General features: G+C 39.7%; 1 protein-coding gene across 1 annotated transcript; it reads right to left on the bottom strand.

Annotated features, from left to right (window-relative positions):
- Positions 1-4,266: 4,266 nt before the first annotated feature.
- Positions 4,267-5,347, bottom strand: LOC135154662 (uncharacterized). The gene has a single exon (XM_064101502.1). The coding sequence runs from the start codon at positions 5,345-5,347 to the stop codon at positions 4,271-4,273; it is 1,077 nt and encodes a 358-aa protein (XP_063957572.1). The 3' UTR covers positions 4,267-4,270.
- Between the last annotated feature and the right edge of the window lie 9,879 nt (positions 5,348-15,226).

The raw sequence follows: 15,226 nt of genomic DNA on the forward strand, positions 1-15,226 counted from the left end.
CGCTCGACCTCATGATTCAAATTATCATGTCGAGATCTGTCTTCTCCAAGAGGTTCATTCTGTAGTATGGCATCTTCAGCCGCATTGGTTTCTTCACTGGGAACATTTCTACCAGTGGAATCATTCTCTCCGCAAGAGCCATTTTGATTAAGGGTGACTGGTCTCTCTTCACCAGATGTAAGCCTATCAGGCTCTGAGGGTTCCCACAAGAAGGTGAAGTAGGGGGTAGTGTTCTCTGAAGTGGGCAACGGTTGTGACTTCACTTGGTCCTCTAGCTTATCCTGTGGAGTAGGAATTGCTATTTCCTTCCGTGGGTCAGGAATCAACAATCTCCTGTTGACTACCTTTGTTGGTCCTCCAAACATGGGTCGGATTTTATACACGTCACCCATCTCGTTCACTGCTGTCACGATGAAGGGGTCCCTTAAGACCTTGTCTTCAAGTTTATGACGTCCTTCAAATGCACATTTCTTCAGTAGTACCCTTGCGCCGATGCTGAGAGGTGAACTCATAGGGAGGGCGTCATGCCTCGTCTTCTCACTATTCTGTATCATCTCCATATTCTGCTGCGCTAACATGTGGGCCTGTTGGAGTGACTTAGAGTGTTCTGACACAAAGTCTTCATCCCAATCTGCATGTCCATTCCCTATGAGTTGGTCCAGTGGGGTGTTGGGCTCTCGTCCATACAGAAGTCGGTACGGTGACAATCCAGTTGTCCCATGTGGAGTACAATTGTACAAGAATACCAACTGGCCAATAAGCCCAGGCCACTTCTTTCGACGGTCAGGATCAAGGGAGCGAATTATACCACACAAGGTTCGGTTAAATCTCTCTGTCTGCCCGTTTCCTTGGGGATAGTAAGGAGTGGTATGTGTCTTTTCAATGCCATATAGCTTGCATAACTCTCGTACCAACGAACTTTCGAAATTTCGCCCCTGATCTGAATGAATTCGAAGTGGAGCACCGTAGTGAACGATCCAACCATCAATCAAAGCACGTGCTACTACTGCGGCGGTTTGGTTCTTGCAAGGAATGGCTTGAGCAAATTTGGTGAAGGCGTCTGTGATAACTAAGACATCCTCATATCCACCTTGGCCCTTGTCGAGCTTGAGGAAGTCTATCGCGATTAACTCAAGGGGTCTGAATGCCAACAGATGCCGTCTTGGGGTCCGAATAGCTGGCGTTGGAGTCTTGGATGTAACACAGACAAAACACTTCCTGATGTGTCCTCTCACATCATTGCACATACCTGGCCAAAAGCACCTTTCCCGTAGGATTGCTAAGGTTCTATTGATGCCTTGGTGGCCCCATTGGTCGTGGGCCATTTCCATCATCTTTTCTTGGAGACTCTTTGGTACAAGAAGCTGTCTTCTTTGAGGATGTTTTGATTTTGTTGGTTGCCTATACAGGACTCCCTTGTATTCTATAATGCTAGCTCGCTCCTTCAACCAGGACTTTATTTCTGCATTCTCTTGTTTGATTTCATCCTCAGACTTCCATTCACACCTGAGATAACGTCTGCACACAGAGAGTGCATTGTCACTCTGTTGAAGAGTTTCAAGTTCTTCTACTGAGTATGATGGGTACACGCCAGGAACTCTCGGCGGCTCCTCATCTGCCAACTGGTCCCCGGAAACTACAACTTCTGCCGGGAGGACAGTAGTCACCGTCAGTGCTCCGATCATCTCTTTCACCTCGCCCTCATCGTTTCCAGGGCACCTGCTGAGTGCATCGGCACATCTGTTGAGTTTTCCAGGACGGTATCTGATATCAAGCTGAAAGGCTGCCAGCTGTGCTACCCACCTCTGTTCAGTGGCCCCCAACTGTGCAGTTTGAAGGTGGGCTAGAGGGTTGTTATCCGTGTATACAATACACTTAGCACCCAACAAATACCCTTTGAACTTCTCGACTACTGCCCATTTAAGGGCAAGAAGTTCTATCTTGAAGCTTGAGAAATCTGGATAATTCTTCTCGGCTCCACGTAGGCTACGGCTTGCAAACGAGATAGGGTGTAAATGTCCATTGTCATCTTTCTGTGACAAGCAGGCACCAAGTCCCTTTAGAGATGCATCAACCTCGAGTATGAATTCTTCTCCAAACTTGGGATAGGCAAGAACTGGTGTTGAAGACAGTCTCTCCTTAAGCTCATGAAATGACTCGTCTGCCTCTTTGGTCCACACAAAGCTTGTGTCTGGAGCGATATCCCCTGTCTTCCTTCTCCTTTTCTTACACTTCTGTCCAGTTAGTGCATGGAGTGGTGCTGTTATTCTGGTAAAGTCAGGCACAAACCTTCTGTAATATGAAGCAAGACCGAGGAAGGAGCATAATTCTGATCCGTTTTGAGGTACAGGCCACGACTTGATCCTTGATACCTTGCTTGGGTCTACCATGACACCCTTCTCAGTGACAATGTGCCCGAGGTGAGCTACTTCTTTCTTGAAGAACTGGCACTTTCCTCCTTTCAACTTCAGGCCATGTGTTGTTAGGCGGTCAAAGACTTCTCCGAGTGTTTCGAGGTGCTCCTCAAACGTTCTGGAAAAGACCAAAACATCATCAAGGTAGAGTATGACTTTTGTAAAGTTCATGTCACAGAAAATTGCCTCCATCACTCTCTGAAATGTGCTTGGGCTGTTGCATAGACCCTGAGGCATTCTTTCAAATTCATAGAGTCCCCAGGGTACACGGAAAGCAGTTAGGGGCACTGATTCTGTGTGCATAGTGATCTGGAAATATCCATGAGACAAGTCAAGGGAAGAGAAGTATTTGGCTCCATTCATTACTTCTAATGATTCGTCTATTCTGGGTAGCGGAAAGGAGTCTTTGACTGTTAATTTGTTCAATTGTCTATAATCAATACATAAGCGTAGTGCCCCTGATTTCTTCCTTACAAGAACGATCGGACTGGCATAGGGGCTAGTTGACCTCTTTATAATCTTACGTTCCAGCATGTCTTGTAATAGATCACGAACCTCTGAAGTCACGTGAGGAGCTATCCTTCGATAGGGCAGACACACTGGCTTGTCAGAGGTCACTCTGATTTCATGTGGTACCATATCACAACATCCCAGGTCGAATTCATCTTTAGAGAATGCTGCTTCATGATCATGTAGGAGTTTAGCAATCCTAGATGCATCTTCATAAGCCATCCCATCTAGGCTGATGCCCTGAGGAAGCAGTATTTCCGTACCATCAGTGAAAGTGAATCTCTCCTGTGATGCTGATGCTGTCCTACTGGGAGGCTTGGTATCCATTGCTTGCTCTGGCTCATGTCCGTCGTCCTCCACTCCCGGCTCTGTCTTGGCAATCAATATATCACAGATATTAACCTCTAGCTGGTCATCTTTAGTTTGTAGACAAATTTCACAACGTTCTTCCACTTGTTTGGCAGATGCAATAGTTGAATGAGGTGGTACTATGAATTCTCTGTCTCCAGAATTCATCAGTAGAACATGCATGTCCCCATTTTCAGCACAACAGCCTTCAATGACTTCAACCTGGGAATCTCCAAACTGGCTGTTACCCTGGATAAGCCAGACACTTGACTCAGCATCTTCCCCACCTTGGAAAGGCCTAATTGCGCACTGTATTTGTTGTATCGTCCTGGCAGGCAAAACTACTCTTGTTGCCCCAGTAACAACCTCTCGTACATGTGCACTACCTGCAGTCTCGATGTCCAAGCAATCCTTCACCATCTGGAATTCCCCTTTCGCTCTCTCCAAAGGAAATAGTGCTCGAAGGGCATTGCATCCCAGCAGAATAGGGAAGTCTCTTTGTCTTTCCCCGCATGACTCTCGTTGTACGATTAGAAATCCTATTGTAGCTTTTTGACCGTTTACAGAAACATGGGTTCGGATGAAGCCTTCCACTGGTACTTTAGTTGGCCCCACACCAACAATTTTCACAGGTTTATTAAATGGGCTCACTTCTCCTACCGCTGCTTCCAACTGTCGATGAAACACGTCTGATGGTATAATGGATGCCTCTGCCCCAGTGTCGAGGATGCAGCCAATGGGTACACCAGCAACTTCTGCTATGACAGCTGGGCTTTCAGAAATCAAATCAGCTGTGTCAACTATCTCATCCATTGCTGGCACAACCTCTGCCACTGAAGTCTGTCTGCCTTGTGCCACACTGGATTCATTGACATCCTCTGAATTACCACCAAATGACACATCAGTTTGTGGATAGGTTGCAGTTCCTTCTATGGGCTCTTCTGTATAATATTGCTTTCTATTGTCCTCTGCCGTTTGGCCCTCAACAACAGAGGGGTCTAGTTTTCCTGCTGGGATGCGATATGTTGGTGAGGAATACTGGCAGCTCCTTGTGATGAGGACTGGTAGACTGTTGGCCTATTGAAACTGTCATGATTCTGCATGGTACCTGATTCCGTGCTCCAAGTGGGGAAGCTTTGATTCTCCTGATGCCAGTTGCCAGCAGAGTAATTATAATCATGTGCAGGGGAACCGTTAGGTATGTTGGGGCAGTCACGTCGTAGATGTCCCTTATGACCACAGCTGAAGCATCGTCCATCAGTCCTCTTTCTCTGAGGCTTTCCTCCTTTCAGTCTGGCTACTTCTCCCCTAAGTTGCTCCAACTCCGTCATTATAGCTTTCTGTTGTTCTACTACCTGTTGCACAAGCATGGAATCTTTCATGACTGCCCTTCCAACTTCGATATCTGCTTCTCTGACTCTGGGCCTCTGAGTGGTGGCAGTCTCCTGAAAGAGTTTGAGGGCTTCCTCACGAATCTTGGCGAATCCATTGGTTTCATGCATCATCTGTATTCGCCTCAACTCTCTCCTCACCCAAGCCTCCCGGGCACCATTGACAAATTGATCACTTAAGGTCTTGTTTTTCAACTGGCTTAAAGCTTCTCCTTGAGCTTGTGTAGTGGCAGCTTTTTCCATCTTGTTGTAGGTGCGAATCAGGGCACGGCTGAAGTCACAAAGTGATTCTCCATCTCTCTGTATGCGATTATGAAACTGACTACTGAGGGTCTGTGTGGTTTCCTGATAGCCAAAGCACAATTTCAGACGACTTACTATTTCATCAAAATCCTGTCTCTTTGATTCACTGAGACACATTATTTCCTCTCGTGCTGGTCCTGAAAGGTGATCTAGCAACAGTCGAGCTTTGCTACTCATTTCCATATTTTGGTTAGCAGTTACTCCATTAAATTCTTCAAGCCATTCTGACAAGGACATATCATCCGCATGATGTGGCATCCCTCGGAATTTTGGTAAGTTGCTCTGTAATATACTCTGTAATCCAATTGAACGGCGGAAGAATTGGGACAAAACATCCATATTCTCAGTCGTAGCTGATGATAAACTCGATCTGGTTTCCATGATCCTAGATTTGAATTTGGCACATAAAAAGAACTTTGCATACAGAATAGCGAAACCACAATACAATCACTGCACAAATCAGAGAAAAAAGAGCATACAAATGTTGTCCATTATTTTACATACAGTCTGACCGAGGCTGTTTAGAACCAGTCTAAAGTCATTCCAATTTTATGTTGTGCACGATGACACCAGGATAAGACCACATACACGTAAGTTCTCAAGATTTCTTCTAAGTCTGATATCTGCAGAGCCCGTACCAGATGGTCCCTTGTTGCTGATGATCCCACTTCTGACACCATTGAAAGGGTTCGCGCCGACGACCACACAACACGGACACGACTCACAAGGGCTGAGGTTTCATTGGGTTCTTTTATTTACCAAGGGAAAACAGCCTTTCTATACTTCAAAGTTAAACTTTCTTCTGTAGGGACAAGTCTCCTCCTCAACAACAAACAGTGGGAATGCCCTTGCTACTGCCAGTGTGTCATGAGTCACTGGACTCTCTCCCTATCTAACAATAAAAGTGCAATGGTGCACATCAAAGTACAAAAGCATCCCTAAAGGGGGTACATGAATTGGCATTACTGCTACTCCTAAAAAGGCGGGAAAGAATTAGCCAATGAGCAGAGAGGGAAAGAGTAAGTCAAAGTTGGTAGAAGTACAGAGAGGGAGAAAGAGTACTAAAGATAAAGTTGGCAGATATAATGTGAAATATAGATTCATTTTATACATTATATACTGAAATGAAATAATAAAACAAAGTATCCTTTTGACTAGATTTTTTAAAGAAATATTATACAAGAAAAATCCAATTTAGAGATGCATCAGTAATGAGCTGAAAAGCGGGAGAAGTTGCCTATATGGAGGTGACGGCAGAAATTGATATAAAGATTTTACCCGCCCGGAGCCGACCCGACCAGAAGTTGCGCGATCAATTAAAAAAAGATAACATCATATACTTCGGCCTATCCTTACTCTAATTTCATGCCCTAATGTATATATTTGAACTTTGACGGGCAAGAAACACACATAGCTAAGGTGGAAAAACAGGGTTAGAGAAAGGGTGAGGGAAACAAAGGAGAACTGCAATATTGTCATTTGGAAGCAAAATTCATATATATAAATTTAGAGCAAGAGTGAAGGAGTTTCTTTTTTTAGAAAAAATTTAAGAATAAAAAGAAAAACCCTCAAAGCTACCTTTCTTCCCTTTCCTTTCTTCGCTATTCCTTTTCTCCTCTCTTTCCCCCCCCTTTTTTTTTTTGGGGGGGGGGGGGGCGACCGCCCCCATCGCCCCCCCCCCTTGCTACACCCCTGGCATGACAACATCATAAAGCTTTGATTTTTGAGACGGTAGACACATAAAACAATACGATACAAACATATGAATGAACTGCATAAACAACAATAAGGACGAAAATAATGTTCACATCAATTAATTCCAAATAAAAAAATGTATATACAGTATATAACGCCACTTTAACGCTGCTTGCTATTATTATCAGAGCCCTGGGAACGATTTTTTGTTCAGTGGGGGTGCTGACATGGGCTAAAATATCTCCTCAAAGGTGGGGGGAGGGGCACAAAAGAGTTTTCCATTGTTCTTTTATATAAACACACATGCAAGGACACCCCACACACACATATATATGAGAGTCACTTCTTACCTTTATTCTTATAAAAGATATAGATTTATGATTGAATCGTACGAGCTAAAACATTTTGGAAATTAAATGTATTTTGTCCTGAAAATTGAACATTTTGAGCAATGTTTGTGAATTGTGATCCTGAACAAGATGCATATGATAATTACGTACTGCGAGTGCGATTAGCGCGAGCAGTTATTTTTAAGAGATACGTTCTAGCTAGCCTGATCACTCGAAAAGGGACCTGTTATAAGGACTGTTTGCAGTTACCCATGAAGACGATACATATTTCAACAATCAAATAATGCGAGCGCCAAGCGCGAGGTGAAATAGTTGACATTCTGACCTAAAAACTGGACTTTCTAAGCACTTTCCTAATCATGAACAGGATAGGTATATACAGTAACTTACAATTGATCGGAAACAAAATTGAGGTTTCTGACCTGAAAAGGGACACTGTTCATGTTTTGTAAATCAGGAAAAGGATGTTTCATTGGATATCTTCCTACATTAATAATGTGAGCGCGAAGCGCTAGCAGAAACATTTTGATATTCTGATCTGAAACTTTATAATTCAAGCACGTTTTGAATATATAAAAAAAGCTGCGTATCTGAACAAAAATGCGTGCGCGTGTTGAGATTTAGATTAGGGCCCTGTTGCATAAAAGTTTATGTATTGATTTATGTCATGATTTATGTCACGATTTATGTCATACAGCATAAATCACGCTATAAAATCATGACATAAATCCATTTGAATGACATAAATTTATGTTGTGATTAAAATCAAGACATAAGCGGCGGCTTTCCGCAAGAAGTGACTTAAGGGTAATTTCACGATTATTTTTTTTTTATTATGCCCTCTGTAATTTGATGATATTTTGAGTTTTACTTGGACTTTCGAAATAATGTTTGTGTCATTGGATAGCGTATGATGTATTCTTTCAATATTTGAAAAACTAACAATCATAAATATTTCCCTTATTTTTATAACCAAAACTAGGCCTAAGCTTAATAGTGAATGTGTTTACTTCGTTGAGGATAGGACATTTTCCTTAGAATAATATCATAATTTAAATATCAACGTCACATATTTTACAAGCACCACCCCTCCCCCCCAAAATAATGCTAATAACTCTGACTTTCAGTCTAGAATCGCCCCTTTTGTGCTTAATTCAGATGTGATTAAACAAGAAGTTTGCTACACACATTTGCTGATTTCAAGTCCGGTGTTGGCGTTGATGTTGGAAGTTGGATATTCCCCCTAGCTCCAAAACATATTTTGTGTGTTGGAAATCATGTTACCATGGTAACGGCATACTATATGACAAAAAATGGTAAAACATTTTCAGGTTTAATTACTTCATCAATTTTCAACCAATTCTCATGAAATTTGGTTCACACATTAAGTTAGAAGTAAAGGTGTGACAGACACATATTTTGTGTGTGTCGAAAATTGTGTTGCCATGGTTACAACATATTATAGGCCCCAAATTAGGTAAAAATCTATTGGTTCCAACTACTTGATTAGTTTTCAACCAATTCTCATGAAATTTTGCTCACACATTTGCCTCGAGGTAAAGATGTACAAGACATATTTTTGCATGTGTCGGAAATCGTGTTGCCATGGTAACATTATACAATATTTCCAAAATTAGGCAAAAATCTTGAGGTTCAAACTACTTCATCAGCAATTCTCATGACTTGATCACACATACATGTAGGTCTTGGGTAAAGATGGGCAATAAATATATTTTTTACATGTGTTGGAAACTGTTGCCATGATAACGGCGTAGGGCAGGGGTATTAATCACCTTCATTGATAGTTCTAGTTTAAGTTACCCCAAAATTTTGCTTGCTCGCAGTTTTTTGAAATTTTGCCCTTTACACCATGTCTGCCCTATAAAAATTTAAATTCCTGAAGCCACCCCTTTAAACTAAAAGAAAACTCCTTTGCAGAGAACAATATTTATATCAGTCATCCCCAAACCATTAACTCCGATTGACAACTATGCATATATCCCTGTAATAATTTATTCATTATTTTTTTAATTCTATATAATTTCAGTTGTCTATTTTATAAGCGTGTCATGGAACCCTCTTGCCTGAGCAGTTTGGGCGAGGGTTACACATTTGGAAGCACAGTGGGGCAATTTCGTCAAGAAAATATTTGACATAAAATATAAATAAATAAATAAATAAATAAATAAATAAATAGGCCTAAATAAAAATGTTCCTCACTTCAGAACAATGGTCTAATCCGATGGTTTGGTTTATTGTTTTTTGCTAAGAAAAAAATAAAAGAGATACGGTTTTCCTTGCCCAAAACTGGCCAAGATGGGGCGATGGGGGGGGGGGCACTTTAAAAAAAATGCCCACTTATTGTCCAAATTTCAAGAGGAGTGCATATGAGGGGCCACTACTCATCACAGCTTTGTGCCTAAATTGGGACACATTCATGCCACCTGTATCCCTTGATCCATGCCTCTGTCACCCATCATTTATATTTTTTTCATCTTTAAGCACCTGGCCATTTTCTTTCTATCTCTCATGAAATGTAACCAACCCCTTCCCCAAAAATGCTTTATCATATTTTTCCATTTCATTATCTTCCACCCTCCGAGGTTGGCCCACTATCATTCTCGAAATTTATCTCTTTAATTCTCTATACATCTCTCTACCTCTGTTAATGACTTCTTCACATTTCTACTTTTTTCCTCTCCCTTCTCCCATTCTAATTCACCTCGCCTCTCTCTCTCTCTTTCTCTCATTATTCCTTATACAGTGTAATTTTTGCATATCTGGATCTTTCAAATTTTTTCATGATATTTCCTTTTCATTTCTCGCCCTTGCTAATTCAAATCTTCATCTCAATCAATTATTTTTCTAATTTGACAATTCATGGGACAACTATTGGTTTTAACTGGTATCAATTGGTTTGATATTCCAGTATGGTTAATGGGTTTTTTAAGTGGGTTATGGGAGGTCTATGGGTTTCAACTGGCATAATCTGTTCCATATTGGTTTATGGGTTTTAACTGGAATCAGCTGGTTGATATATCAGTAAGGCCTATTGGTTTTAGCTGGTATCAATTGGTTTGATATTCCAGTATGGTTAATGGGTTTCAAGTGGATATGGGAGGTCTATGGTTTCAACTGGTACATTCTGGTCCAGTTTGGTTTATGGGTGTTTACTGGAATCAACTGGTAGATATATCAGTAAGGCCTATTGATTCTAACTGGTATCAATTGGTTAAATGATATACCAGTATGGTTAATGGGTTTAAGATGGCATTAACTGGTATATGCACCCATTGAGTTTCTATGGGTTCCAACTGGCATCAAATGGTCCAGTTTGGCTTATGGGTTTTAAACTGGAATATATTGGTAGATAAACCAGCAAGGCCTATTGGTTTTAACTGGTATTAACTGGTGTACTAATTTATACCAGACATAGTTAATTGGTTTCAACTGGAATCAACTTGCATGTTTTCAGCATGTCCAGTTGGGACAATTGGTTTCAACTGGAATATACTGGTATGATGGGAGTTTACCAGTTGTGCCAATTGGTTTCAACTGGTCCCAGTTAAATCCAGTTGAAACCAGTTAAAATTTCAACTGGTTTCAACTGTTTTTTTTTACCTGGGTTCAGAGTTTATAAAAAAATAATCCTCATGTACAATTTTTTACAAATATTAATTACTATTTCTAGTAGGGAAACGTGTGTTCTGAGGGGCAAATCATATTTTAACCCCACCCCTCTTCCTCCCGATTCATTGAAAGCAACAAAACAAAGAGATGAAGCAAAAAGAATGACATTTTGTGTAAATTTATTACTTTTAAAATAAATACACACCAAAATTTGTAAAACAATATAATCTTTTCACCTGTCCCATGTCCTTTAATCATGACTGTATAAACATGATTAAAAGAGGTACATACACATACAAAAATATTTCTTAATCAGTTGTTAACACTTAATGTATAAAATATAAGAAAAAATTATAATTCATAATTATTTTTTGCTTTTTTAAAGTAGTTTCAACTTGTCTTTTAATTTACTTGATTTATTTGGGTTCAATATACATTTAAGAAAATTCACGTACTGCTAGCTTGCTTCAATTGAGTGAATCTAACTTAATTCGGCAAAGATGATTATTACTTATAAAATCATGTTGAATGTACTTATATTTTCAATTAACGCCTTATTGAAATAATGCATGAATATTCATTAGAGCAAGTCATTTTTTTTTTTACTGTCATATGCCTATCTATTTGTGTTTGAAATTGTTTTGGATAAGGGTGTGCATTTTATTCTTTTGTTGAATTAAAGATTGAGCAACATTAAATTTAGCAGAAAATTTCAGATTTCTTTTTAGGTTTTCGGAAAATGCTTATATTATTCTCATTGTTTTATTTGTAAGAATGAAACGATCGCGTATAAATATCTGTCAGTACCTATACATGTACAGGTAAGTGACAATGCACAAAGTCTAATATTTGGATAAAAGATGTCTAAGATGAAAATGATGCCACTAAAAGTGGGACGATGGGGGGAGCGGACTTTTTAATCACGAAAGTCCACTCCCCCATTTGATTTTTTCAAATATTTTAGTGATTGTTTTACTTAATTGAATTAAGTTATTGTAACTTAATTTTCTTGAGTAAAAATGGATGCAAAGAAAAAAAAGTAAATTTTACTTAAAACTGCCAAACTCATAAATACTGGAAAAAATTTAAGTAATTTTTTGCCACAATTTTATACAGTCATTTCAACTATTTTTTTTTACAGTGTCGATTCAAATGAAATATATTATTCATATCCTAAATGAATACAATACCTAAATCAAGTGTACAACTTCAAACATGACATATAATACATTAAAAAAAAAACATGAATAACTATATCGCATTTGTATGCTTATTAAGAGAAAGATTTCTGTAAGATTTCATGAAGAGGAACTCACAGTGATGTAATTTATTCTTATTCTCCTTTTCTCCTCTTCCACCCCTCCTCTTCTATTTCTTCATAATCTTCTTCTCCTCTTCCTTCTTTGTCGCCTTCTTTTCTACTTATTGTTCCTTTGTATTATGACTTATCATCATTATCATTATAATAATTTTATGATAAAAATCATAAAAAGGTATCCACAATATCAATATAATGATTATTATCTTTCAAAAATGAAAATGAGTACTTTGGTTAATTTTACAAAGCGTTTAGAGAATACTTAAGTCAGTGAACAGTCATCATGGTCATATAGTTCCCTTGCCAGGTGCAACCAGGTCCATGGCGTCACGTCTTCAAAAGTCTTGACTCTTGAACAATCTGAAATAAGAAGAATCAGTGCAAACCACGTTAGCAGCTCAACTTGATAATAGCAGAGTGTTCACATTCATGTACAGTATGTATGATTTATGGAAGAGCCTTATGATGTTGCAATCACTGGCTTAAATTAAAAAAAAGATAGAATGTGAAATTAAAACAAGTGGAATGCCTCGATCTGGCCGTCTCACCTGCATCACGCGATTCAATATAGCAGCAGTGCTGATTTTGAAAACTACTATAACTCGCACAAGATGTTCAGTGATACTTGGTTACTCTTATTTCCACGTTTTATGAACTAAACCCATACACTTATAGAGATATGATGGCAATTCAACAAATACCCCAAACGTGGCCAAAGTTCTTTGACCTTACATGACCTTTGACCTTGATCATGTGACCTGAAACTTGCACAGGATGTTCAGTAATACTTGATTACTATTATGTCCAAGTTTCATGAATCAGATCCATAAACTTTCAAAGTTATGATGGTAATTCAACAGATACCCCCAATTCGGCCAAAGTTCATTGACCCTAAATGACCTTTGACCTTGGTCATGTGACATGAAACTCAGGCAGGATGTTTAATAATACTTGATTAACATTATGGCCAAGTTTCATGAACTAGGTCCATATACTTTCTAAGTTATGCTGTCATTTCAAAAACTTAACCTCATCAGGTTAAGATTTGGTGTTGACGCCGCCGCCGCCGTCGGAAAAGCGGCGCCTATAGTCTCACTCTGCTATGCAGGTGAGACCAAAATAAATATTACCCTACAGTATACTTGTATTTACAAGTAGAATGTTCAATAAATACATCTTTATATACAAACTCACCTTCATACTAGAAGCTTGACCCCCTTATCCAAAGAGAGATTTCTTGTTCAATGGCACACAGTGGCAGAGTGTCTGGACTTCCATCTCCTTCCAGTTGCTGTCCCCCTCTTTCTTTCTACCTCTTCTCACCGTTTGTGTGGTTCACCTGTTAGAAAAGTGAATACCAAATTTTTCTATAGTAACAGATGAGAATGAATTCATATGTACATTTTGTATCAACAACAACAACTGAAGTCCCTTCTTTAAAAAATATTGTTATCATTACAGATTTTGTCAAATATATTTGACAGGGGTGTTGGACTTTTGGTACAGTTTCACTGGCTATTATAAGAACTGTGTAAAAATGAATTCTATCCATGAGTGCATTGTGAATGAGGTCTAGTCATTCAACCTTGAAATGGTTTGATGAACACACTAAGAATCAGGGTTCAAATTTTAGCCTTAGGGGTTGGTACAGTAAGGGGTGCTAGAGAGAGCAATGCTCATTTGTGCACCTTCATGGGTGTAACATAAGCTACATTAAGCACCATATAGGGTGCAGATTTGAACCATGTAATGAAAGTTTTTTTTTTTTTGAACATTTTTAATGTTTAAGTATTATACACCTTAAAAGGTAAAATGTTGCCCCTTTTATTGTGCAAACGAACATTTCTGGGTGCAAACAATAATAAGGACAATTTCACCTTTTATCACTTAGGGTGCAATATTACAAGGAGAGTACAAGTGTTTCATTTAGCCTTCAAATTTTTTAACTTAGAAAAATATGTTAGGAAAATGATTTACAAACGCAATATATGAATACTTCAAATGAAGATACATGTAGCATCCTAACCGATTATTACAGCGAGAATCAAGAGGATCCAGTGAGTTTGAATTTTCGACCCCCTCGCCCCACCCGCGACATGGAAAATTGGGCAAAATTGGCAAAAATTGAGCAAAATAATATTTGTTCAATATTTCCCCCGAAACTCCCCCAAATCAGCCGTCTTCACTCCCTGGGATGTTTTAGCATCCTAACGGATTATTACAGTGAGAATCAAGAGGATCCAGTGAGTTTGAATTTTCGACCCCCTCGCCCCACCCGCGACATGGAAAATTGGGCAAAATTGGCCAAAATTGAGCAAAATATTATTTGTTCAATATTTCCCCCGAAACCCCCCCAAATCATCCGTCTTCGCTCCCTGGGATGTTTTAGCATCCTAACCGATTATTACAGTGAGAATCAAGAGGATCCAGGGAGTTTGAATTTTCGACCCCCTCGCCCCACCCGCGACATGGAAAATTGGGCAAAATTGGGCAAAATTGAGCAAAATAATATTTGTTCAATATTTCCCCCGAAACCCCCCCAAATCAGCCGTCTTCGCTCCCTGGGATGTTTTATCATCCTAACCGATTATTACAGCGAGAATCAAGAGAATCAAGAGGATCCAGGGAGTTTGAATTTTCAACCCCCTCGCCCCACCCGCGACATGGAAAATTGGGCAAAATTGGCCAAAATTCAGCAAAATAATATTTGTTCAATATTTCCCCCGAAACCCCCCCAAATCAGCCGTCTTCACTCCCTGGGATGTTTTAGCATCCTAACGGATTATTACAGTGAGAATCAAGAGGATCCAGTGAGTTTGAATTTTCGACCCCCTCGCCCCACCCGCGACATGGAAAATTGGGCAAAATTGGCCAAAATTGAGCAAAATAATAATTATTCAATATTTCCCCCGAAACCCCCCCAAATCAGCCGTCTTCGCTCCCTGGGATGTTTTATCATCCTAACCGATTATTACAGCGAGAATCAAGAGAATCAAGAGGATCCAGGGAGTTTGAATTTTCGACCCCCTCGCCCCACCCGCGACATCGAAAATTGGGCAAAATTGGCCAAAATTGAGCAAAATAATATTTGTTCAATATTTCCCCCGAAACCCCCCCCAAATCAGCCGTCTTCGCTCCCTGGGATGTTTTAACATCCTAACCGATTATTACAGCGAGAATCAAATGGATCCAGGGAGTTTGAATTTTCGACCCCCTCGCCCCACCCGCGACATGGAAAATTGGGCAAAATTGGCCAAAATTGAGCAA

This window comes from Lytechinus pictus, chromosome 7, assembly GCF_037042905.1.
Source record: "Lytechinus pictus isolate F3 Inbred chromosome 7, Lp3.0, whole genome shotgun sequence".
NCBI lineage: Eukaryota > Metazoa > Echinodermata > Echinoidea > Temnopleuroida > Toxopneustidae > Lytechinus > Lytechinus pictus.

Coding starts and splice junctions, on each gene's coding strand:
- LOC135154662 (XM_064101502.1), bottom strand. CDS start 5,347: ATGGAAACCAGATCGAGTTTATCATCAGCTACGACTGAGAATATGGAT.